The 26173-nt window shown below is 43.6% G+C and overlaps 2 protein-coding genes across 4 annotated transcripts in view; one reads left to right on the top strand and one right to left on the bottom strand.

The window, feature by feature from the left end:
- The window catches only part of YIPF2 (Yip1 domain family member 2), a 50706-nt gene extending 46780 nt beyond the window's left edge, over window positions 1–3926 (bottom strand). The window contains exon 1 of one of the 3 annotated variants that reach the window (XM_069231518.1): window positions 3740–3926. Coding sequence is in view for 1 of the 3 variants with exons in the window: in XM_069231520.1 (XP_069087621.1) it covers window positions 3740–3807 (68 nt within the window). In the remaining 2 variants the exon portion in view is untranslated. The remainder of the gene's footprint in view (window positions 1–3739) is intronic. The other 2 variants (XM_069231520.1, XM_069231519.1) reach the window with 2 other exon arrangements.
- An 18-nt stretch (window positions 3927–3944) lies between these two features.
- Window positions 3945–14156, top strand: TIMM29 (translocase of inner mitochondrial membrane 29). The gene is made up of 2 exons (XM_069231521.1): window positions 3945–4155; window positions 13438–14156. The coding sequence occupies exons 1-2, from the start codon at window positions 4035–4037 to the stop codon at window positions 14016–14018; spliced, it is 702 nt and encodes a 233-aa protein (XP_069087622.1). The 5' UTR covers window positions 3945–4034; the 3' UTR covers window positions 14019–14156.
- The last annotated feature ends 12017 nt before the right edge of the window (window positions 14157–26173 follow it).

Below are 26173 nucleotides of genomic sequence, written 5' to 3'. Positions count from 1 at the left end.
GCCGGCTCGATGGATGCAGGGTAACAATAAAAATGTCAAGATAACTCTGGTGATTAATTATACTGCTGGAGAGTAATCAGAGGTTTGTCTGTTGGCAGTTTTGACATGCAGATAACAAAATGTATTATGTGTGCATAGCTCAGTGGGTTACTGCCTTTGTCACAGAGATACTTTTGTTCCTTGGAGTTCACAAGTTACAATCCTAACACAGGACAGTGACCTATGAACATTACAGTTCCAACTATACCATTCATTTTGCATGCAGCTCTTTATTCTATTCTATTAAGTCTATTGAGCTGCATGCAAAATGAATGGTATAGTTGGAACTGTAATGTTTTTCCCCAGTCGTTCATTAGCCCAATGTTGCTGAAGAGTTTGTTTGGGGAGATACACATTTTTATTAGTAAAGCCAACACCAATCACTGGGTTACACTTTAAATCGTGGGTTTGTGCTTCTCTAGACCAAAATCTCTTAAAATATACTGCCCACCTGTATAGATGGCATGTGAGTCCTACACCTTGTAATCCTCATTGTCTTATGTGATATTTCCTATAGACTGATTTACATATTTGTATGATTCATTGTCTCTGTATAATGTTTCCGTGATGTAAAGTACTACGACACCCTACATTGATATGCATAGCGCTATACAGCAAATGAAATGCATGTGAGAGAGGGGCTACGGTGAGATGAAGAGCCCTGTGGGGGGTAGCGGTAATGGTATCTGTGGAGAAAGGGGTCACTGGTGGGGTGCCAAAAAAGACTTTCGCGCCAGCACTAAAGCCGGCCCTCTCATGGTCTTTCTGTTTTTCTTTCTTTAATTAGCAGTCAGGTCATTAAGCAACTGTTGAACATATTTAAAAGTGCATACTAATTATATTTACTGTTATATTAAATATTTTAAGTTTGAAGGTGATTTTGCTAATGTTTTTACCAGGAATAATGAAAGTGGAGGTAGCTGTTATCTGGCTGGGGCCCAAGGTTAGCTGTGAGATAAGGTTCACAGAGGAGGGATAGTAGAAAAGTGGATAATTAGGCCTGGAATGGAGTGGACTGCACAGTCGAGGTCAGCTGGAGGTAGTAGTGAAGAGGGATTCTCTCTGAAGGCTGGCACAGAGGGAGCCCAAGGAATATCGCTTGCCAGATACTCCCACTTCAGAAGCTTCCTCATCCCATCAAAGAGATATTAAATGGGAAAAACACTTTTTGTGAATGTTAACATTCAGAAAGATTTGGAAAAGAGTGCATTTTTCTAGGCCTTTTAATGCTAGTGAGTACATAACGGAGGGCCCTGAAACAGGCATGGGACCAGCTCTAGAGGTGGGTGAGATAACAAATTAACAGGAAGAGCCGAGACAGTTGAGCCAAATGTTTGGCTTGGTTCAAAGTACCTGGCAATAAACCCTGAAAAAGTTTGCATTTTGAATTGTACAATATACCTCATGGAAAATCTCTTCAACATTAAAAGTGTTTTTCTTTAACATGCAGGAGTGATTCACCATAGTACATGAGATTACATCCCTGCATAAAAAGCCACTTATTAGAAGTGATTGTTTCTTTTTTTTTTTTTTTAAATCAACAGAAACATTCATGCCCCTCCCACTTAAGGCTTTTAGTGAACTAAAAGGCATGTCTGTTGTTATGTGCGCCCTACTTGTGGCTTAGATTCTTTGTGCAGATGAAGCACCATTATAGTATCCTGAACAAACAGAAAAGGTTTCTGTACAGTACACATGTGCTTGAAAGTGCGCTCTTATGTGTTGATGAAAAAAAAGGAAGTTCAGGGAAATAAAGAGTCGGCTGGGATCACACAATTTGTTCAAAGCCAGGATTGATTCTCCCAGAAGAACAATGAACTTATCGAAGCATTTCTATCTTGATTCCCTCATCGCCTCATTTTCTTGATGTGAACAAGTGTGCACCCCTTCTAGACCTAAATAATGTAAGCAAAGCTACTCTTGCAGCAGAACTAACTGCTGCAAAACCATTGTTACAAAAAAAAGTCATAGATGGTGCAGATGTTGCAACCATTTGTGAACTGATGCATGATTATGCTGAAGCTTTCCCAGCACTTCATGAAATGTATGTATTTCTACTTGTTGTAGGGGTTTCAATCGCAGCTTGTGAGGGCTCTTTTTCAACTGTACCTCATGTCCTCACACCTTTTCGACGCACAATGATTTATGATCAGAAACAGAATTTGACTATTTTAGCACATGAGAAGGAGCTCACAGCAAACCTATGAATGAATAAGTTTGTAAGGGAGTTTTCAAAGAACACCAGGTTATGACTGCAATTACTAGTTTTGCAGTTGTCAGGCATGAAACTGCTGGCTTTTTTCAAAAATATTCCTTTCTTTTTTTCAAATGTGTTGCTGTTTTTCAAAAAAAATTATCTATGAGAGTACATCGCAAAAAAAAGGACAAGAAATGTTTAAAAAAAAGTAAAGTTCATATTGTGCGGAGAATAACTGCTGGACAAATTGCAACGAATGAATACCCAGTCTTTCTAGTGCGATGATGTCAAGGCTTTTGTGTGGTAACAGGAACCTCCTTAATCTTGAGCTACTATTACAATATACTTGGTATTCAAGTACTTGTGTTGAAGCCTGGCCTGCTAGGATTTGAGGGTCTGCACTTAGGTACAGGCATAGGCTTTACTTTCAGATCGCTCTCTAAATGCTCTGCATACACACAGAATCTATATGCTTGGTATTCAAGTACTTGTGTTGTAGCCTGGCCTGCTAGGATTTGAGGGTCTGCACTTAGGTACAGGCATAGCCTTTACTTTCAGATCACTCTCTAAATGCTCTGCATACACACAGAATCTATCAGTTGTATGATGGGGACTGACTCTTTGCATAGATATGATGTAATCTTCGACTTGTACGCTACTGCCAGTAGCGACGAACTGGGCCCAAAGTGGCGCACCCGAAAGCACCCACAACCACCGCCCCAAATGAAAATTCCTGTATCCGGGCCTCAATGTATGTTTGTCAGTGCTACCCTGCGGGTATTCTACAGGCCCGGCCAACATTTTTATGTTAAGACTAGTGAAAACAGAGAAAACCAGCAAAAGGTGGTTATATTTTTCACTTTGGAATATGAACTTAAACCAACAAATCCTTGAATAAATCACTTCAAAAAAGATTCAGAAATGCCCAATTCATTTCTAAATATTCAGTGAAACGAGTAAAGGCAGAACTTACAAGCTATAAAACAATACGGGAGGTTGTACTCAAAGTCATATTTAAGTACTAACTTCTGGATCTTTCGGAATTTCAAAATATGAATGTGGCACCTTATCATTTACGGTTATCAGGTGCATCGGACAACAAGTATGGGCTTTCCTTTTACAACGTTACTGTTATTATGCGGTTTAGTTCGGTTGGTTCATTTGAAATAAACGTACCACACACCACGGAAAAAGCATTGGGTTATGCCCAAGAATGAAAAACTGTGTACCCTGTGGTTCTGAGCATTTTGATAACCTTACTCGGAAAGTAGGAGCATATGTCTAAACCGGTCATGGATGGTCGGGTCCAGAAAACGTGCACTCCTTGAACAATGTATGGTATTTATGAAAATTAAGTCGGCGCTCTTGCTCTTACAGCTACCGGACCAAAAAATTGATGTTCTATGTGTACCCCTCGTGTGAATAACTCCCCCACTGTCTCCTCGTAAAGACTTTTCCTAGGGAAGCCCCTAACTGATAACCACCCCCCCCCATGTATCTTACCTGCCCTCGACTTTCACTTGCCACGTCACGTCAGTCACCTGTCCACAGACTGAGGGGGCGTGGCTCATGTCAGTCTCCGCCCTAGGGTATTTGGTATCGCCCAGGAGAGAGCATAGCAGACCTCCGTTGGAAAACAAGGCCGGTGGCTCGGAAAGTTCCGAAAGGTTTTTTTTTTTTTTTTTTATTTAGTCGAACTCCGCACGAAAGAGGATTTGTAGTCCGGAAATAAGGCTCTGCGTTCTGGATGTCGTAAACCGGAAGTCAGGCACTTTAGCGGTCACACTCGTTCCACATCATGGCGGGGGTCCTGCGGTTTGCAGGTCGCAGAGCATGTTCCAGTGCCGCCAAGGTTGCGACCGAGTCCGGAATAGGGGAGGCTGCAGCGCCGCCCAAAAAGAAGAGGTTGGAGAGGATTGGTGAGTCATAGGGGCTTTGTTCAAAATATGATATCTAGCTGATATCAGGAAGAGGCCTCAAGGGAGAGGTCGGCGATTAGCGAATTCCCCCGGGCAGGTTTATTGTTAGTTATGCACTTTTGTCAAGGTCTGTGCTTGAGAGCTTTATCTGGTCCAACCTTTTTTCTGTGCATTCTGGCACCTGTAGTTCTGACTTCATAACGGGGCAAACAGAACTACGAATGGCAGATGGCTAAGAACAAAATAACTGGACTGGATGCGCTACTCACATGTGAACATTGAGGTATCTACTGATACTGAGCTAAGCTGGAATCTGGGACTTTTTTTAGGCATCATTAGATTTGGAGGAGTCGAGTTCTTGTAGCATAGAACGTTGTGGTGTCACATTAAACACGATCGGTCACAGCGAGGTCGAATTTCAACCTGTCATAGTTTTTCAGCATTTAAAATGCTATAACCTGCAAAGTGAAATCACTTTTTCCAGTGTGCTTCCACTTTTCCTCTTTCGTAGTGTGATAGCAAGTGAAGACCGAGAGGGGACTTGTTGTATTCGAAACTGAGAGGACTGATATAAACTACTGCATTACATACAACCCGTCCAAATTCTGCCACGTTTCATGCAACTACTTCAGATTCCTGAATATAATTGTTGAGAGGACTTGTTACAAGTTTGTTGTCTATCCTAATAGAAGTGCAGGTACTCTGTACCAGAGAACCTGCTTGTTTCCGAGAAGTGCAGGTACTCTCCAATTAAAAGTATTATGTTTTTCTAGAGCAGTGCAGGTACTCTCCCTCTCAAAATAAAAAAGTGCCGGTACTCAGTACCGGGCCATTTAAAGCACCGAGTGAGGTTAGAACAGTGCTTGGCTTTTCCGTACCGAAAGATCCAGCGATTATGATAGGATAGAGCATGTTGAGACTCCAAGTATTCAGTAAGAGTATATTGTCAAAAAGTTTTGGGTGTAGTGAAAATGACTCTAATGATTATCTTGAAAAATGAGAGCCTCCGACTGTCGCACAGATAAAGTACAATATATATTGGGTGTGAAAACATTATTGAGCAATTTGAAGGGTAAATATTTACTTTGTGACAGAAGTTTGTAGTTACAATTGAAGTTCACATCAAATGACCACCAACATTAATTACCTCCTCACTCGTCTTCCTGGTCACAGTCCTGGTGTCGTGAGAGAATACTCCTGTGGATAGAAAATGTCACCAAGCCAAAAAAACACTTGTCTCCCGCCCCCCCCTTCAGTATGGCTGACTTATTGTAACTTTCAGACGATTAGCATAAAGTCAGCTCGCCTCAATTCCTGTTCTTTTGTCCTCACGCAAGTATGGTCAACAGGCACACGTAAGTAATAATATTGATTTATATTTATTTTTGTGTCTGTAGTTGGCAAGAGTATGTGCAGTATTGATGCCATAATACAAAAGTATAAGATATCCATCCCTGCCATGTACCACGCATCAGGGGTTAAACTAACACATTTTCGTGTTAGTGTCCGCATCACTGCACTAGAATGCATTAGTCATACATTTCCAACTCCCCAAATTGAATATGCCGTGAGGCGCTGCAAAATAATTAACAAATAAAGGTGCTTGCTATGTCACTACTTGTCCCAGGCAATTTATTTAGCTGTGCTCAGCGCTCTTAGCTGTCGGCTTTTGGGGAATTGTTGCTATGGTTGCTTCAACTAACTTTGACTGCGATACATTGTTTTCGTAATGGTGCAACGAAGGAAACAAAACAAGTCTGCTCTGTCCAGGACCGGTCCCGGCATCTGCGACACATAGATATTGTCTGGAGGAGAAGGCCATACCATTCAACAGCAAGCACACACCAGGCCCAGTGCAGGTGGATTCTGCAACACTTTCTCTTGTTTTCAGACTTAAGGTGCACACTACAGTTGATTGTCCAGACGGCAGCTCCAGCCTTCATTCAGCTTTTTTTTTTTTTTTCCTTGCCCAGTTACTGTGCCTGCTCCAACAAGTGGCGTTCTCGTGACCTAGGTTGGTCAGAGTGGGCATTCCAGCCACCTTCAATCCTCTGGGCCCACCGGCTGTTGCTGAACCAGCCCCCAGACATCATGGTTCCACTTAATGTAGCCGGTCGTGCCCCTGTCACCTCTGGCTGGTGCAAGCAGACACAAGTGCACTCTGGTCAGCAGACAGCTGGGGTCAGAGACCACTTCACTGCTCTCGGCATGACAGTCACTCCTGTCCTGCCAGCTCTGATGTTATCAAGGCAGGTCAGCTGCCTGGCATCCAATATGAAGGCGATGCGCCTGCTGCACACAGTGTCAAGTGAGTCCAGGGCGCTCCTTGATTCTCCAACGTACTGTTGCCATGCATTTCTTATAGCCTACTCTGCTAGTACGCTGTGCTATACATAACAAAAAAACACATAAACATAAAGTATCTATGCGTTGGGAGCTGTTTACTCTATGGCAGTGGGAATATACATCAGCTTGAATTGGAGCATAATAATATTATAGGTTCAGAACTACAAGGCCCCTTTCACCATACACTCTTATCATAGTCATTGCACCACCCTAGAATGACGGCCCACCCAATGGAGAGAGGTGAGAAGGGAGTTCAACCAGCGGAAACTTCCACCGAAAAAGGCTACAATTAATTCTGTATCACATACAGGCATTGCAGCAAAAACACCATCTTGGATATCGCTACTCTGTCTATTAAGGACCGGAGTAGAATATTCCAGAAATGGACAGAAGTCCACAAGGAATCAAGAACCCTCTCAATATTGTGCCGTAACTGCTGCTTTCTCTCATGCGCCACAAGCACACCAAGATATCAAAACTACTTAGTCACCCATCTCAACCCCCAATCAAGCAACCGGTCCGTGGAGATCCCAGTCAGCGCTTCCAGGGGAAACGCCAAAGACTTTCGTACTTTGACACAGAGACCCAACACCTTACCAAACACCCAGAGGAGTCCCAACAGAGCTGGGACTGATGCAACCAGGTTGCTGAAATAAAACAAGGCATCATTTGCATAAAGCAAGATGACATGGGGAGCATGCCCAACTTTAATCACCCAAGCATCCAACACCGCACAACCCATCGCAGACAAAGTTTCAACAGCCAACACAAAAAGCAGGGACAACAAGGAGTATCCCTGCCCAGTTCGACATTCTATGTCCCACTTAGAGGAAAGGCGTGCCACTCACCCGAGCCGCAGGGCTCGTGTACAACAGTTATGTCCGTGCCCCAAACTGAGGTCCAAAGCTCATGACCTTCTTGAACGCCAACAAGTACCAAAAAGCAACCGCATCGAGCACCTTTTCAATATCAATGGATACCAAGGCCAAATCCTCCGCCTGACTCTCAACCTCATGCATGATGTGTGTCAGGCGCCGCAGATCTTCGTAGTGCTACATCCAGGAATAAATACAAATTGATCAACATAAACTAAACTCCACACCACTGGGCTCAAGCAGGTGGCCAGCAACTTAGAGTATTGTAATATCAGAATTAATCATCATAAGAGGCCAGTGTGATGTAGGATCAGATAGTCACCCCCCCTTTTTCCAACATCATTCAAATAATGGAGTTGTCTGGGCACCCTGTCAAACCTAAACAATGCCCCCATAGTACAGCCTTCAAAGTGTCCCATTCCACCGCCCTGGATCCAGCAGTGCCCCACTTACCTTGCAGGTATTCAGCCACAGAGTGTGCCAGTGTGTCTTTACTCACTGCATTAGGCAGGATAGCCACCTTCATCAGGAACCCAGCAACTAGCATTCTATCCAGCTGACTGTAAGTCTGACACAGAAGGGAGACTCCCTACACCATACTATGAACCGTCCACGTCTCTAGCAACCCCAAGTTATGCATAACTTCTCCCCTTGCCGCAGTCATGCGTGGCTTTGTGCCTGCTCTAGTAGGGAATCTATCCCGCTCCCCACCCATAACATAGTTGAAGTCACCAAACCATATGAAAGGGCCAGCCATCTCTGCACCCATCATATTCTGTTACTGGAAATAAAAATGAGGATCATCCACATTGGATGTAGAGATTTTAAGAATGGCGTGTGCCTTCCCATCCAATGTGCCCTACAGAAATATATACCTCCCCTGGATGTCTGTCTTCACATAACTGGGCACAAAAGGGACCCCATGGGCCACCCACACCAAGACCCCAGCATAGGAGAAGTAAAGTGAAACGTCTGGCCCTACATGCAGTTACATTAACTCTAAACTCCAGTTGCAAAAAAATTAACATTTTCCATTAGCTCTGCTTCAATGCAAGCTAGGTGCGTAATACTGGACCCTGAGGAACAACGACCTTGACACTCAACAGGCAGACATGGTAATCCCAATCTCTGCTTCTGGCACTCGAATCAGCTAGTTTGTCGTCTTATTAGCACATAGTTAAAAGCCACACTTGTGGAATGCTCGCCTAAAGTGTGCACAGCTGTTCATTAACAGTCAGGATGCACAATTATTTTTTTAGTTGACATTTGGCCTCACTGCCACTATTTACACTGTTATGTAGCTGTTCCACCAGTACTTTAATTTCAGAATATATATATATTTGTTTGCTTGAGTGGCTTTCTGTTTATTTTTACAATTTTAAACATTAAGTAGTTTGTGAGGTGCTCACAAAAGTAGCAAGTGCCATTTTTCTGCTTGTAAGTACTGAGTTGCTGAGCTGCTGCTGAGCTTCTCTGACAAATTCTGTCACATTTGAGTCGTTTCTGGCTGGTAGGACAGTAGGTGAGAGACTTCCCATTTCAGGGTTTAGCAGCAGTTTTTGAGATCTTTTCAGAGCTTTTCATTGATCAAAAGTGTTAATATTCATCTGTTTCCGTACATTTCACAAGAAAGTGTGACACTGTCACACATTTAGTCATTGGATGACACTCATGATTACACTGAAACCTTGGAAATGTCACTCATAAGCAATCTGAAAGCTTGGCAGGCATGGCGATCCTGCTTTATTAGACACACAAAAAGATTTTGAGCAACGCAACGTCATGATAAACACCACTTTCATTTTGGTACAGAATTATGATATGCTGCCAACAAGAGCCTCTCAGAGGAAGATTTTTGGAAACTGCAGTGTGTTCAGCCCACGTTTCAGTCCAGAACCACAATCCAGCCCTTATGAGGGAGGGGATGTGGCCTGGGTGTCTCTCCTTCAAATGAAGCTCGCACTCAACATCCTGTAGGTACAGGTTAGTGACAATTATCATCAAAATCATAATACTGCTACAACATCAAAATAGCATGCAGTAGGGGCAGAGTAAACTATTTTTGTGACCAGTAAGAAATTCACTTTTTACCTTATTTGGATGACTGGTTTATTTGTTGTAGTTTTTTTCTCAAGGCTGAACAGCGTATGGAAGAAAGTTTGAAATATGGGTCAACAACACAGATTGTTGTTAAGCCATCCAAAGTCCCATCTGACTCAATATTTTAGGTTCACAGGAGCCAGTTTCCAGATAGTTTTGAGACCGGTGTTTCTGCCTCAAGCAAAAGAACAAACATTGGTCAAGGAACGATCATCCCTTTTAACTTGCAGAGCTCTTTCAGCCAGGGATTGGTCGAGAGGGACTAATGGTATCCACTTTAACTGTATTGCCCTGGTGCAGGTTATATAATATATCCCCTGGTGAACCATTTGGTACCCCGGGTTGAAATTTATGACCAAGAGATGCCAGTGAATTTACAGCTGGACCAGGCACTGCAGTGGCGGTTGAAAGAAGCCGACCTATCACAGGGATTTCTCTTTTCTGGTCCAAACCAGAAAAGTTGCTACAGATGCCAGCAGGTTGGGGGTGGGGTGCTCCCCCCGAAGAACCTCCGCATGAAGAAAATGATCAGTTCAGTAAGCAGATTCTTTATCCATTTGGAAGCAACTTATTGCACCCTGCGCCTTTTATCTGGCACCCTTGAAGTTTGCTCCACAGCTGCTAAATCTCCATATTAAGGACAAGCAACAGGGTATTGTATTGCAATAGTATTTATATAGTGCTTACTACCCCTGACAAGGCGTCAAATCGCTTTTTGGTGAGTAGCATGCTAGTGGTGAGTTACATCATTCATCAACGTGGTTGTCCGTTTCAGCCTCTTACTGTTTTTGCAGATGAGAATAGCTATGTGCATAGCTCAATTTTCAGTCTCTAAAGGCAGTGTTTTTTTTTTTTTTTTTTTTTTTTGCCAGGGAATGAGAATTGGTGACCAGTTCATCTGAGCAGAGTGTTGCCTCCCACAAACGTGTCATTGATGCAGTGTGTGCTCCAGCAGTTAGTGAAGAAGCTTTGCCTGCTAGAGGGAGACCTCTTTGCATCGAAGCAGAATGTTCAGCCTTGCTTCTGCATAATTTCTCCCTGGTCAGAAGGATGTCATTCAGGTGTCCCATAGATCTGGTATACTCCGTTCATCCAATTTCTATGATCCAGAGTATGTGCAACAGGAGACTTGGGAGGACAAAGCAACATTTCTTTTAGTGGTTTCTTGCTTAAGCAATATCACTGCTCTTACAGTTAACTGCCCAGCCTCATTTGATAGTCTCATTAGTTCCATACGCACTGAAGGGACCCCACCCCCTACAGCCAGTCGCACCATGGCTGTTTGAAGGCTATATTTAGTAACTAAAAGTTGTTTTTTGGTGGTGTTGAATTTAAGACAATAGAATCAGCATCAGTTAATATGAGTCATATTCTCACTATTGGTAATCCTTTGATATGTGGTGAAGGAATAGACATTCTTCCAGCTTATGGTAAGCCTATTAAACTACTGGATTTCTTAAATGTTGGATTCATACTAGGATTAGGAGCCTTTGCTCTTCTCGACCAGTGGGGAGCAGTAACATGACTTAGAAATCCTCAGTTAGAAAATATAGAGCCTTTAGTGTCAGAGTTGTTAAGAATTTTTCATTAAATAATCCTGAGCTCAACCCCCCTGGTAGAGCAGACAGGCTAAACTTGGAGGCGATGTGTAAAGTTTTTATGCAATACTAAAACAGTAATGAAGCTGAAATGCAAAACAATGCAAATCTCAAAGCAGATTAGAAAAAGAGTAACATTTGATAAGCAAAATGACAAAAATCCAATAAGGGGAACCAGAGATACGAATATTTGACATTACAAATAGCTCCAGAAAGCATAGGTGCCACTCAGAGTAGCCGCTGTAGAACAGGATTTTATTTCTCTGAGCTGCCTTTTATCATTATCACATAAGAGAGCACCTTCAAATAAGTGAACTTTAAGAGACTATAATGTTGCTTCATCTATACAGGCCTCGAAAAATCATAAAAATGTTACTCATCATGCAGGTCGAGTAGCTTGAAAAATATACTCTACCTAACCGTAATGTACTTGACCTGGGATCGGGTCTCAAATTGTGTGATCCTACGCAAATATTGTATTTTACAGTCGCCCTTTTCTTCATTCTCACAAATGAGTGCACCTTCAAATATGTGAGTTCAGCATTTCTGCAAAAAAAGGTCCTCTTTTTTGTTTCATTAAATTTACTAAATGTTTGCTCCATGTATAATATATCTAGCTCACGTACAGGGTACACACGATCCATGCATGACTTGCCCCTTAGTTTACTAATAGCTTTGCCATCAGGGCAGGCGTGCTTCTCGGTTTATGTTTTAACACTAACTTTTAATAAGTATATTACTAAAGCATGATGAGGTAGCGCACTGTCTTTTACAGACAGTACATTTTCAAGAAATGTCCAAAAACCTTCCCATTAACTTGCAGCTTTACTGATAAAACTATATTATTGTTAATACACAATCTGTGAAAATGAGCTTCAGAAAAAATATTTCACTTGCACATCACCAAGTAGAGTGTTCTTTTTTTCCATCCTATTAAAATATATTTTTCATCACACAGATGTACAAACAATGGGCTTTCGCAACTACTGAAATATATTTTTTAATGTTTTTACAGTTGACTTAGCTATTTAAATTTGTTAGGAAAAATCTGACAAAATTCTGGAACTCTGCAGTCAGAAGGAAAATTAATTGTAAGACAAACTGACTTTTGACTCTGAACACAGAGCAAACGTGACAAGAGTAAGATTTGTAGGCATCTTTATTTCTCCTTCACTTCCTGCTCAACAGAACACCTGTTCTTTGTCAACTTGCCAGAAGAGGCGAGTAGGTCCTAAATATAGCTCGACCTGATAAAATGTGGCTCTCCATAGCGAGTGGGTGAGTAGATTTTTCGATTTGTGATAGGCAAGGTTAAACCTTGGTGAGGTCAGGTAATGGCAAAATGTAATGGATGGATCAAATTGCTAGTGTGGGTCAAAGGCTAGGGGGTCTGCGGCTGGTGATGCTCTGGCATTGAAGAGACTAGTGGGTAAGTTATAGTGTTTCAGCATGGTGGGTGCAATCTGTAATGGAATAACCTATCTTGGTCAGGGTCTAAGGGCACAAGGGTCAACAACATCGATAAGGTCATATAATGGGTTTTGAGGCAGATGGTAGGGACACGCTTTAATCACCAGGCACACACAAACGTCTGTTTGGGTTAGCGTAGGCCTTAGTAGCAGTCGTGCTGGTCACAATTGAAAGGTCAGGGTAGATCACAGGGGTTAATCGAGCATAGTATGGCAGGGTTGATAGTTAGGATTACGAATGCAGAAGAAGCGTCAATGGCTAGTGAGGGATCAGAGTCACTGGAGAGTGTCGGTGAGTAGGAGAAAGTACACAGTTGCTGTGGTAGAAGGGTACATAAACATACACTAATGCTGGGTGGGCTGAGGGATTGTGAAAATGTCACAAGCAGCAAAAGAAATGATAGGAAGGGACAGACCCTAGCAGCGCTTTGTCCAGGGAAGGGAAAAAAGCTCTCTGAAGGGCTGTGTTCTCACTACAGTCTGACCATCTCCGAGAATGTGGTTAGGGAGAAATTCTGAGTTCTAAACGATTTTGTATGTGAGCCTCTGTCTGTGTGAAGGATATCTTTGAGGGGTCATTAGAAGGGATATACTCAGATGCTATCCGTGAGACTAGTTGTTGCATGAGAGATGTTTTTTCATCTCCTGGCAAAAATGAAGGATAACGAAGCCTGGTGGGTCTTGACTCGGCTGGCTTTCAAATATTTAGGAGACCGACAGGCTCATGGATCAGTGTAAAGTTAAGGATTTATGTGTGTGGTATATTTTTGTATTTTTTTTTTTTTTTTGTCCAATATCTAAATTGCAACAGATTGTCACTTCTTGATTTAACTCCTGCTTTTTGTAAGTGTTTATCTTGCTAAAAAAAAGTTTATTTCTTTTGCTCTCGCACAGGTATTTGGATTAAAAGCCTAATGCATGATTATGCAGAGGCATGTCGAGATATTGGAGTGGGCGTCAAAGAGCGTCCTGGAAAAGCTGCAGTTTATCTCTCCCTTCTTACCGGAGCAGGCATTTGTAACTACAACACCCCCTGTGAAATGTCTTTTCAGTCTAGTCTCCTGGATGCTGTTGGAACCCTCTTGCTCCTCTCTCCCTGGACCCGGAACGGGTGCTCTGAGGGCCACGTACAGCGGTTAGTAACTTTACGTAACCAGGGCCGCCTTCGCTATCGGAGTCTGGTCTTCTTTGCTGTCATATATGAGGCCCCCTATGACCAGGATTGTAACCTATATGAGGCCCAGTGCAAGCACCTCCTGCCTCGGCTACTAGACTTCCACAGCCGGGTGTGCGATGTGGGCTTTTTGGGGCGCTGGTGGGTGTTGGATTCCAAAATGAAAGAATTTGATGTCAACGACGACGAGTTCAAGTACCTCCCTGTCCACCTTCAGACTATCTCTGCCAAGGATTTGCATTCAGAGGAAAATGAGAAACTCTTTGATGAGAAATACAAGGCTGTCCTTATGCCAGAATAGCTGCTACAAGATGATGTTCCACATGTGCAAACTCTGCTAAAGGACACTCAATAATGTTTCATCGCCCTATAAAGCAAATTGTCTTGGGGGTATTGCACATGAAATTTTTTTCATGTGTGTTGTACTGTTATAGATTTTCAAATACATGCATTGTGAACCTCAGATTCTGTACTCAAAACCAAATTGAAGAGGGTAAGAACTGCCTGCCAAAGAGTAATTGCTCATGGTGATCTTATGTGCACATTAAACGCCTATTTAGCATTAAGCTGTACAACTTTACTGATAATTTATCTCTTTTGACCTAGTCCTATCTTTCCTTTTCCTGTTAAATTGGTATTTAAAAACATATTTTATTCCACACAAAAACATCCTTCTATAGTCCTGACTGATTAGTTATGAAGAGTTGCTTTAGCCACGCCACTTCAGGAAATTTGACACAGGGTAAAGTGGGGTTGAGTGAAAATCGCAGGACTTTGATGTGGTGTTTCTTTTTGTGTTCTGATATAAATGTCACTTGAAGCAATGTTGTAAGTGGAATCATGAGAAACTAATCCTCAGGAAACAGGTAAATTAAATCAAATTATTTTATTAAGTACAAAACATGGAGCCAGTACCTAGTGCAACCCGAGTCTGTCAGCCAAAGGAAACTGACTAAACTGAAACGCAGACTACTCTAGTAATTCTCCTATGTTAAAAACCAAATACAGAACACTTCATGAGGCAAACAACATTAAAGCCAAACACGTTCTATACAAGAATGCTTGGCACACTGATACGCTCTCGAGGGCAGCACAAAGAATAAGAATACCTGTTCTATTTGCTAGAGAGAGCACGAGTGCAGCAACACAGCATAAACAGAGGAGGTGCAACATCCTCCCCTTTTTAAATAAAAAAAAAAAAATATTAAAAATATATACTTTAACAATGGTGTACAATACAGCAAAGAAGAAGAATCACAATGTGAATAGTTCATGCTGCATAGTAATCTTTCAATTTGGGGGGCATGCCCACATTCCCAACACGTCTTTCCTGCCTGGGTGGCACAGTTTTTAAATCTCACTCAGGATAGTTAAATTCACAAGAATGTGAATTCTCATCACTTGCAGTTTCAGCCATCTGGCTCCAGAATAGTACCAACAGACCCAGAGTGTATAGGCATTGTCACTTGCTGATCTACCAACAAATCATAGCCCTGTTCAGCATTAACACTCTTCACAGATAGAAGTTTCTTAATTAACACCCTTCACAGATACCTTTTTCTTAGCTTGCTCATCTGTGATCTTGATGATGTTTCTCTTGCTCCACCAAGTCTTGTTTTGTAACAACACTGAACCCTCAGAGACTATCACAACATGAAAAGGGGAAGAAAACTTATAATTGGCTTTTACCCAATCTCCATTCACCAAATCAACCTATTTGACTGTGTTTTCTATCAAAAAGTACCTTGCAACATTTCTCTTCAGCAGGTACTTCAGATAACACTGAAGAAAATCCCAAAACTTGCTCTTGTTTAACTCTTCAACCAGGTCAGGGCAGGTAACACACCTGGGAAATCTTTTGCTCAACAATAGAAAAGGACGAACCCCAGTAGTACTATGAGGTCAGGGTGTTTTTTTCTCAATATAAATTATTTTACATCATAACCCATTGCTGCAGCAGTTTCAACGCCGTCTTTCAAAAACCTGTTTATACACTCCAATAAACCATTGAGGAAGGGGAATAGAGTGCTACCTTAATGTGTGTAGTTAGATGTTTATTAACAAATTGAATGCCATTATCATTCACTATTTCCTTTGGTGCTTGTAAGGAAATGCCTCCTTGGCATGGTTGCCCCCTGACTTTTTGCCTTTGCTGATGCTATGTTTACAATTGAAAGTGTGCTGAGGCCTGCTAACCAGGCCCCAGCACCAGTGTTCTTTCCCTAACCTGTACTTTTGTATCCACAATTGGCAGACCCTGGCACCCAGATAAGTCCCTTGTAACTGGTACTTCTAGTACCAAGGGCCCTGATGCCAAGGAAGGTCTCTAAGGGCTGCAGCATGTCTTATGCCACCCTGGAGACCTCTCACTCAGCACAGACACACTGCTTGCCAGCTTGTGTGTGCTAGTGAGGACAAAACGAGTAAGTCGACATGGCACTCCCCTCAGGGTGCCATGCCAGCCTCTCACTGCCTATGCAGTATAGGTAAGACACCCCTCTAGCAGGCCTTACAGCCCTAAGGCAGGGTGCACTATACCATAGGTGAGGGTACCAGTGCATGAGCATGGTACCCCTACAGTGTCTAAACAAAACCTTAGACATTGTAAGTGCAGGGTAGCCATAAGAGTATATGGTCTGGGAGTCTGTCAAACACGAACTCCACAGCACCATAATGGCTACACTGAAAACTGGGAAGTTTGGTATCAAACTTCTCAGCACAATAAATGCACACTGATACCAGTGTACATTTTATTGTAAAATACACCACAGAGGGCACCTTAGAGGTGCCCCCTGAAACTTAACCGACTATCTGTGTAGGCTGACTAGTTCCAGCAGCCTGCCACACCAGAGACATGTTGCTGGCCCCATGGGGAGAGTGCCTTTGTCACTCTGAGGCCAGTAACAAAGCCTGCACTGGGTGGAGATGCTAACACCTCCCCCAGGCAGGAGCTGTGACACCTGGCGGTGAGCCTCAAAGGCTCACCCCTTTGTCACAGCCCAGCAGGGCACTCCAGCTTAGTGGAGTTGCCCGCCCCCTCCGGCCACGGCCCCCACTTTTGGCGGCAAGGCTGGAGGGAACAAAGAAAGAAACAAGGAGGAGTCACTGGCCAGTCAGGACAGCCCCTAAGGTGTCCTGAGCTGAGGTGACTCTGACTTTTAGAAATCCTCCATCTTGCAGATGGAGGATTCCCCCAATAGGGTTAGGATTGTGACCCCCTCCCCTTGGGAGGAGGCACAAAGAGGGTGTACCCACCCTCAGGGCTAGTAGCCATTGGCTACTAACCCCCCAGACCTAAACACGCCCTTAAATTTAGTATTTAAGGGCTACCCTGAACCCTAGAAAATTAGATTCCTGCAACTACAAGAAGAAGGACTGCCTAGCTGAAAACCCCTGCAGAGGAAGACCAGAAGACGACAACTGCCTTGGCTCCAGAAACTCACCGGCCTGTCTCCTGCCTTCCAAAGATCCTGCTCCAGCGACGCCTTCCAAAGGGACCAGCGACCTCGACATCCTCTGAGGACTGCCCCTGCTTCGAAAAGACAAGAAACTCCCGAGGACAGCGGACCTGCTCCAAGAAAGGCTGCAACTTTGTTTCCAGCAGCCTTGAAAGAACCCTGCAAGCTCCCCGCAAGAAGCGTGAGACTTGCAACACTGCACCCGGCGACCCCGACTCGGCTGGTGGAGACCCAACACCTCAGGAGGGACTTTTTTCAGAATTTTGCCCATTTTACAGACATTATAAAAATGACCTTGTTTCTTACACTTTGTGCAATGCTTGGCTACAGCTAGACAATGGGGAATGTTGATTAAATGGGTTCTGGAGCCACACCTGAAATGGAACTGATTAGTTTTCATAGTATTGGACCTGCTATTATTTTTCCTCCCTAACATGAACCACATGTATGTGTTCAGATTTATCAATTCACTCACAGATAAAGAGGGAGAATAGCACACTCTTGAGACATTGCATGTGTAGAAACAACTTAGCCTTTGATGCTCTCAGTTAAATCCAGTACTTCGATTAATGAGAGATCCCTGCAGCTCAACAGTTTTTTCTTAGTTTCTTTTTGAACAGCAGCTGTAGACAAATCGATCATGTAAATATCTATGATGCCCCGAAGTTACAAGTAGCTGCTAGTGACCTTAACACCGAAAACATATATATATAAAAATAATTTTACAGATTCAACAGACTGTTTCTTTTTAAAGAAATTGAATCTCTCAAGAAGAACACTTGGTCCCTCAGAAATCAGATGCCCAATACACGTATTCAAAATGAACATAAACGCTGAAAATAAACAAATATTATTCACACCAGTTCAGAATACATCGATACACAACAGAAGAGAGGTGTGCCTGTCACTAATGTGAACGCAGTGATGTAATTTACTATAAACTGCCGAAAGGTATGCCTGTCATCGAAGAACAGGCAAAGTGCAATCAAGCCGGTAAACACTGTGCGTTGAAGGTAGTTTATTTTGAAACTCCCCACAATGTTGACCGGCAAACGTGTTGCTGTAAAGTGCATAGGTATCCAGGCAACAACTCAAGCAGGTCCTGAAATTATGCACGTACGCATGCGCACTAGCAACCACCAGTATCAGGAGATTCTATGTCAGGACCGGAGGCTCAGATTATGCTTCTCTTTCCATGCTTTATTTTTTAACAGCAGCCAATGAAAACCATGGAAAACAAAAAACTACATATCCCAAGTACAGATATGCCACGTGATAACCATAGAGGAGGAAGTCTATAAAATGTTGCTTCACACCCAACCACTCCTCTTTCTCTGCTGCTTCGCAGCCAGTTAAGTGACCCTTTATCTTATTTCACATGTGGTTGTGTGGTTTTAATGGTGTCGGGGAGCGGTGTTTCCCTCCCTAAAAGCGGCCGCTCGGCTCGCTTTTTTATTTGGTGGAGTTTGTGAGCAGGGGAGCGAGGACTCGTGTGTCTACGAGCAGTCCTCTCTTTATTGCCGGCTATTTGTAATTTTTATTATCACGCTGTAGCATGAAGACCCATCCGGCCAGAGCCCACGCAGCAGCCTTTTGTTGCGCGTCTCTGTGCCGGATAGCGAGACGTGTTCTGTCTGCCCTGAGGGCCTGACTTCCCTCCGCTTCATTGCAGAGTTTGCTGAAGAGTTTTTTTTTGCCCCAGGGGGCCACTCCTATTAACGCTTGTGTCCCTGGTATTCTTGGAGTCGGGCCGAGTTTGTGTTTACACGGCCCCAGGGGCCTGATTATCGAGCGCTCGCTGGGCGTCTTTGGAGAACCTTCAAGCATCGTTGGGGGTATACAATTGAAATATTACACGGTTGTCTCTCTGGAGCGTTTTTTCTTGGAGCTAGGAGCACCTAGTTTACACGCTCATTGTGGGAGCGTTTGTTTATGCAAGACAAATAATTTTCCTAGCGGCTGAGCTCCCCATCTACACCCCTGGGCCTGTACTCTGGGGTTGCAATAAATTACCTATCCAGGCTGGGCCTGCACCAAGTGTGTTTTCACTTCACAGGGCAGCTGTTGTTTTTTGCCCTGTTTTACTGGTATTATTGTTACTGCTCCTTTGGGGCTCATCTGCTGTTTTACAGTATGGCTGGCTATGAAGACCAAGCTGAAGATTTATACTATCTGGATGAACCAGCTGGTTCTTTTGAACAAGACTTGGTATATGCTCTTGACGCAGGAGTGCATCATTCTGTTAATCAAGCTTTAACTCAAGCTATTCAGCCCATTAAGCATCAGCTTTTGGGTTTGGTGGAACAACAAGGCTGGGTAGCCCCGTCGGGCATTCAACCCATTGGGGAACCTCCCCTGCCGGTGAACACCCAAGCCTCTAAGCAGAGTACTAATCCACATTCTGCGGACTTTGAATCCCTTATAAGGAATATGGCAAGGGAGCATGATTATAATTCAGGCTCTCATAAGAAAGCTGTAAGTGACCCTGCTTCTTCTTCTTCTGAACAATCATCCGAGCAGGGAGATGATCCCCCTCGCAAACGCAAGAAGAAGCTTCATCATCAGGAGACGCCTGCTCCCAAGGTCCTGACGTTCGAACCGGAAGATCTTATCCATCCCAGGTCTTCGCTGTGGTTACCACCTCCTGAAGTGGCGGATTATGTGGAATCCCACATTAGGCATAGTTTCGACAAGGAGGTTCGCTCTAGGCTGAGGTCTGAATGCCCCAGACTAGATTTTCCTTCAAAAGTGACTGAGACCCCGGAATTAGACCCTACTCTAGTCACTTTTCTAAAAAAAATCTGCAAAAGACCCTAAGAACGGTATATATCGTGCCTGGCGCGGATGTCAGGATAAGCTGTTGGACGTCTCCGGTCCATTAACAAAGATCTTGGAGTTGGCCTTTCAGGCCAAGGAGTCAAGTGAGCCCATCAACCCTGACATTCTAGTGGGTTGGGCTCAACGAGCTCTTTGTTTTTTGGGCAATGCCAATTGCGCCATATCTTCTGAACGTTGCAGAGCAGTGTTGATGAAGTTAGACCCCAAATTGGCAGACCTTGCTTCTTCTGAATCGGGCCCCGTGGCCCAGGGTTTGCTGTTTGGTTCCCTCTTTCTAAAGGAGCTCTCTAAGTTTTTCTACTTATGCCAGTCTGGATAAAGCACAAGGATCAATCAGAAGAGTGCTTCGTCCACTTTTTAGAGGGGCCGGACGCTACAGAGGGCGTGCCTTCGTCCGCTTCAACCAACAAGGTTCTCAACATGGTTACTACCATCAAGGAAGAGGCGGATTTCAGGAGTATGACTTCTACCTTCTATCCATCGAGGCCAAGATCTGGTCAGGGCAGATTCCGCAGGGGAAGATCCAAAGGCCATCAATCTTTCTCCCAGGAGTCGGGAGCCACAGGTGAGCTTGATTGTAAGTTCGGATGTAATGTTGGGGGGCAGAACCAAGATTTCTGCAAGCATGGCGTTTTATTTCTTCAGATGCTTGGGTCCTAGAGACCTTGCAGGGGTTCAAACTAGAATTTTACGAATCCCCGTCTCAGCTGTGCCCTCCCAGGCCAGCGTTTTTTTCCCATCAAGATCGCAGTCTCATTTCTGCAGAAATAGCGGCTTTGGTAAAGAAGGGTGCCGTCGTCAAGGCACCGCTTCACCCTTCAGGGTTTGTCAGTCCAGTGTTTCTAGTGGACAAGAAGGGAGGCGGGTCTCGCCTGGTGCTAAACTTAAAAGACTTCAACGTTTTTTTACTGTATCGTCATTTCAAAATGGAGGGCATTCATTTGTTGAGAGACGTTCTCCAAGAGAGAGACTGGATGGAGATTTAAGGATTTAAAGGATGCTTACCTGACCATTCCTATTTTTCCTTCTCATCGTAGATTTCTTCAGTTCCAGTGGGAGACCGAGTATTACGAGTACAGGGTTCTTCCCTTTGGCCTGTCTTCTGCCCCCTGGTGTTTCACGAAGGTGATGCGTCCAGTGGTGGAATTTCTTCGTTCTCAAGGGGTTTGTCTAATAATTTATCTAGACGATATCCTGATCATGGCCCAGAATCAAGACGTGCTGCTTTCTCATCTAGAATGCACAGTGTCTCTGCTTCAGAGTCTGAGTTTTATAATCAATTCCCAGAAGTCCATCCTGACCCCATCTCAACAGATGGATTTCCTGGGTTTCCAGATAGACTCGGTACAGTCTCAGTTGCTTCTTCCCCCAAGCAAGATTCATTCGATCAAGAGAGAGTTGAAGTCTCTATTATCCAGACAGACTGTATCATTGAGGGCGATTGCCCGCATGGTGGGCCTGCTTTCTTCTTCGATTCAAGCAAATTTGTTTTTTTCTCTCCCCGGGCCCTTTGCATTAACGAGCCTTCAACGTTTGAAGATCTCCTATCTTCAAAGAGGCCTCAGCTTTGCGGATCAGGTACTTCTATCCGAGGAATCTCGTGCAGAGATGAATTGGTGGTTGGATCATATGGAAGCCTGGAACGGCAGAGCTATTTTCAGTTCTCTCCCGGATGTAGTGATAAAGTCCGATGCCAGTCGTTGGGGCTGGGGAGCCCGTTGCGGATCTGTGTCCACGGGGGGTAGATGGTCCAACACGGCGCTGAACCTTCACATCAATTGTTTGGAGCTCCTAGCAGGTTCTTTTGCGATCAGGAGTCTCTCTCCTCTCAGGGTGAACTATTGTGTTCTCCTCCGCATGGACAACATCTCGGCAGTGAGATAGGTCAACAAGTTGGGGGGAACTCGTTCCCGCATTTTGGCGGAGAAAGCCAAGGAATTTTGGCACTTTTGCCTTCAGCACAAGATTTCAGTTGTCGCGGAGTACCTCCCAGGGGTCAGCAACTTGGTGGCGGACTGGAACTCACGACACCTGAGAGATTACAGCGATTGGAGGCTTCACCCCAGAGTTTTCGGGGCACTTTCCGCTCGGTGGGGTCCTTTCTCGATAGACCTGTTTGCGTCTCACCTCAATCGGCAGACCAAACGTTTTTTCAGTTGGAGGCCAGATCCGGAAGCAACGAACACGGATGCCTTCCTTCAGGACTGGTCTCAAGAACAGAGTTACGCCTTTCTCCCGTTTTTTATGATACCCAGGGTATTGGCTCTGATCAGACGTCAGCAAGCGGAGCTGGTTCTGGTGACACCTCTTTGGAGATCTCAGGCATGGTTTCCGTTGTCAATGGAATTGAGTTGCGATCATCTGATTTTACTTCCCTTCCGGGTGAATCTTCTCCAGGACCCTCTGGGTCTATTACATCCATTGATCCCGTCGGGTCAGCTATCTCTGCTGGCTTGGCGTCTTTCAGGGAAAGATGGAGTATCCCCAGGTCTTTTGCAAGAATCTTCGGATTTCATTGCAGGTTTCTGGTCCTCCAGTACTCACAAGAGATACGCTTCGGCTTGGAAGCGATGGAGTTCTTGGTGTAGTACTAGGGGTGCGGATCCTTCTTCAGCAGATTGCTGTCTGGTCTTAAACTTTCTTTCTTCCTTAGCTGCCTCAGGTCTAGCGTATAGATCTATTAATAATTATCGATCTGCTATTTTAGCAGGGCATTTACCCGTGGAGGGCAAACCTATTGGAGAGTCTCCCATTGTTTGTAAATTAATGAGAGGTATCAGATTGGCTAATCCGCCTCGCCCTCGGTATTCTTCCCTTTGGGATTTGAACATTGTTCTTCGCTTTTTGGAATCTTGGCCTTCCAATAGATTTTTATCTAGGAAACAACTTTCAGCTAAACTCACGATGATGTTGTGCTTGATTTCATGTAAGATAGTTTCAGATGTTCTGGATTTGGCTGGGAGAGAATTTCCTCCCGATGGGGTTGCGTTTTCTATTTCACGTAGAACTAAATGCAATCTGAAATCCATTTCTTATCCCTGTTTTGTAGACAACCCCAATCTCTGTGTTGTGCAATGCCTTTGAGCTTACGAGGTGAGTACAGAAGAGTTTTGTTCTGATATGGGGGGTCAATTGCTATCCTCCTGTTTCATAAGCCACCCTTGGTAGATGGATGCGATGATAGCTGAATGAAGCAGGCATTGATGTTTCAAAATTTGGGGCTCATTCCTCCAGAGGTGCTATGGCATCAAAGTCTTTTGATTTGGGTTCTCGTTTAGAGGACATTCTAAGGGCAGCAGAATGGTCTTCTCCTTCGACTTTTAAAACTTTTTATTGTAAGCCTATTGTGGATATTGCATCGGTGGTGGTGAATCAGCTTTGAACAAGCATAATCTGATGAGCCTCCGGTCCTGACATAGAATAAAAAAACTTCTAGCATTTGCGCTAAGAATTTTTCAATTCTATTAAGGACACGGAGGCGAGTATTATCCCACCGCACTGTTGTATAATATTATATTGTGGTTCTTATTGTTATTATGAAGTTCAGATATAAATTTACTGTAATTCAGTGCTAATGCACCCTATTTGGTAAAGGATATAAGTATCATTTTATGATGTTAATTTTTTTTGGTCCGAATTTTTCCTTTTTTCCTAGGAAATGATGAGAAGTAAATTCCGGTCCCTTCTATCACCGTTCAAGTTCCTGACGTATTGGATCCATCTTTTTTCATTCCAGTTCATCTGTTTCCAGGATTGTGTTTGCTGGTTTCATGTTTAAGACTATGACTTTTTCTGTTGCGCATATTGGACAAAGAGAGAGGAGTGGTTGGGTGTGAAGCAACACTTTATAGGCTTCCTCCTCTATGGTTATCACGTGGCATATCTGTACTTGGGATGTGTAGTTTTTTGTTTTCCATGGTTTTCATTGGCTGCTGTTAAAAAAGTAAAGCGTGGAAAGATAAGCATAATCCTTGCCTCTGTGTCCTTAATAGAATTGAAAAATTCTTAACGCGAATGCTAGAATTGTTTTTATTTGACAGTGAAGAGCTCTGCTGGCAACTGATGATCGCTCTTGGCGATCAGATGAACACAGCCGGATGTTTGCTTCACAACGATGTGATGATCCTAACTGGCAATGTGATCGCTCTCCCATTGATGTGATGAACAGAACCGGCAACAATGATCGCAGCACAGGGCTGAATGAAGGAGACACACAATGCCGTGCAAAAACAATCAACAGTACCAATGCGAACTCCGAGCCAGACATATGCTGTAGCATGAAATTGAAATCCAGTTAAGTAAACACTGCAGAGCGGTAAGCATTGGAAAAACGTCAAATAGGCTGTAGGCTCTGTTCGTGTAAATGTAAATAAAAATGTTAAAAATGAAGACTCTTTTTCAAACAAAATATTGTAAGTGGGGAAAAAGGTACGTTAAATTAAAATTGATCCAGTCCAAAACACAGCCCACAGTTAATGCAACCCGAGTCTTAGTAGCCAAAGAAAACTGAATAAAATGAAACAAACTACAATGGGAAAACCCTTATATTCAAAACCAAATACAGTACACTTCACAAGGGTAACAACTTGAGAGCCAACAGCACAAATAATAAGAATCCTCGTGCGAGAGAGAGAGAGGAAAACAATAAACACGAACGCATCAAAATGGCATAAACATAGGTGGTACAACAAGCAAGAATAGTGCTGGCAATGCCTTTTAAAACACGAGCAATGGTTTTATACCCAGATGTTTTTGGATCTTTTCCATGTAAAGGGATTTTAGTTTTTTTCATTACCAGGATCTCATTTGTTCTTTTTTTTTTTTTTTTTTTTTTTTTTCTTTTTTTTTACTGGAACCTTCCTATTCCCTCCCCCACCTCGATTATCTCTATATCAGGCAAAACTTAAACAGTTTTAACCAGCTATGAGTGAAAGGCAGGCATAGATCTAACACTTACTTGCCTTTATTAGTTTCAGACCTAGTGGTGGGCATACATTAGAATTTTCTTCTTTTGATTCGTTGATAAAGTTAGTTGGGCAGTTGAGGTTTTTAAGTCCGAGACATGCTGAGAGCTGTTAAATTAATGTCTTTTGAGGATGACCCACGTGTGCAGCAATGGCTGCATAGTCTTTTGGCTGGTTCAGGTGGCACAATTTATATGTGACAATTGTGCTATTCTGTTTTTGTTTCAGAAGGAACACTTGTGCCAGCAATTTATCTCAACAGAGTATAGATCTTTTTAAGCAGATCTGTGAGTTGGGAGGTATGGGGATGGCGCTTCCAGTGGTTAGATAAGTTCAGCGTGAACAGCTGTTTGGCATTTTTAAAAGAAAATCCAGATCTGTGTTTTAATGTCCTTTGAGGTCTAGATATGTGCGTTTCAGAGAACTGGAGGTATGCACAGTTCGTGTTATGAGTTCCGGTCTGATTCAAGATGGGAAGCTGATTTTAACGAGAGCCCCAGGAGAATGGTGTCCATCCTTTTTGCACTGGCACATTGTTTCAGTTGGTTTTGATTATATTAGTGATTTTTATTGTGTGTGGACTAGGACAGTTCAAGTGTCAGAGAGTTATATGATTGGAGTCGCTAATACAGCCTGAAAACGAAGGGGCATATTTATACTCTGTTTGCGCTGGATATGCAACATTTATTTTTTTACGCAAATCTGGCGCAAACTTAACTCCATATTTATATTTTGGCGCTAGACATGTCTAGCGCCAAAATATTGGAGTTAGTAATTTTTTGCCTGCGGAAAACTACCTTGCGTCAATGAAATGCAACAAATGACTCAAAGGCCCAGGTGCCTTATTTATTCTCCCATGCAAGAATCACGCAAAGGAGGGAGGTGGGCCTAAATAATGGCGCTTGCTTAGTGCCGTTATTTAGCGCCTGGGTCAGGGCAGGCTTTAGGGGACCTGTGGGCCTATTTCCATGGTGGAACACTATGGAATAAATCCACAGGTGCCCTCCCCAACCCCCAGGGACACCCCCACCCACACCAGAGGGGTAGCAGAGTATGAGGTACACCATCCCAGGTAAGTACCGGCAAGTCAATTATATATTTTTTTCTAAAGTGCCATGGGGGGGGGGGGGGGCTAACTTGGGCCTCCTACATGGCACTGTGCCCAGTGGCCATGCCCAGGGGACCTAAGTCCCCTG

Source organism: Pleurodeles waltl, chromosome 4_2 (assembly GCF_031143425.1).
Source record: "Pleurodeles waltl isolate 20211129_DDA chromosome 4_2, aPleWal1.hap1.20221129, whole genome shotgun sequence".
Lineage (NCBI taxonomy): Eukaryota > Metazoa > Chordata > Amphibia > Caudata > Salamandridae > Pleurodeles > Pleurodeles waltl.
This window is presented reverse-complemented; position numbering and strand designations above follow the sequence as displayed.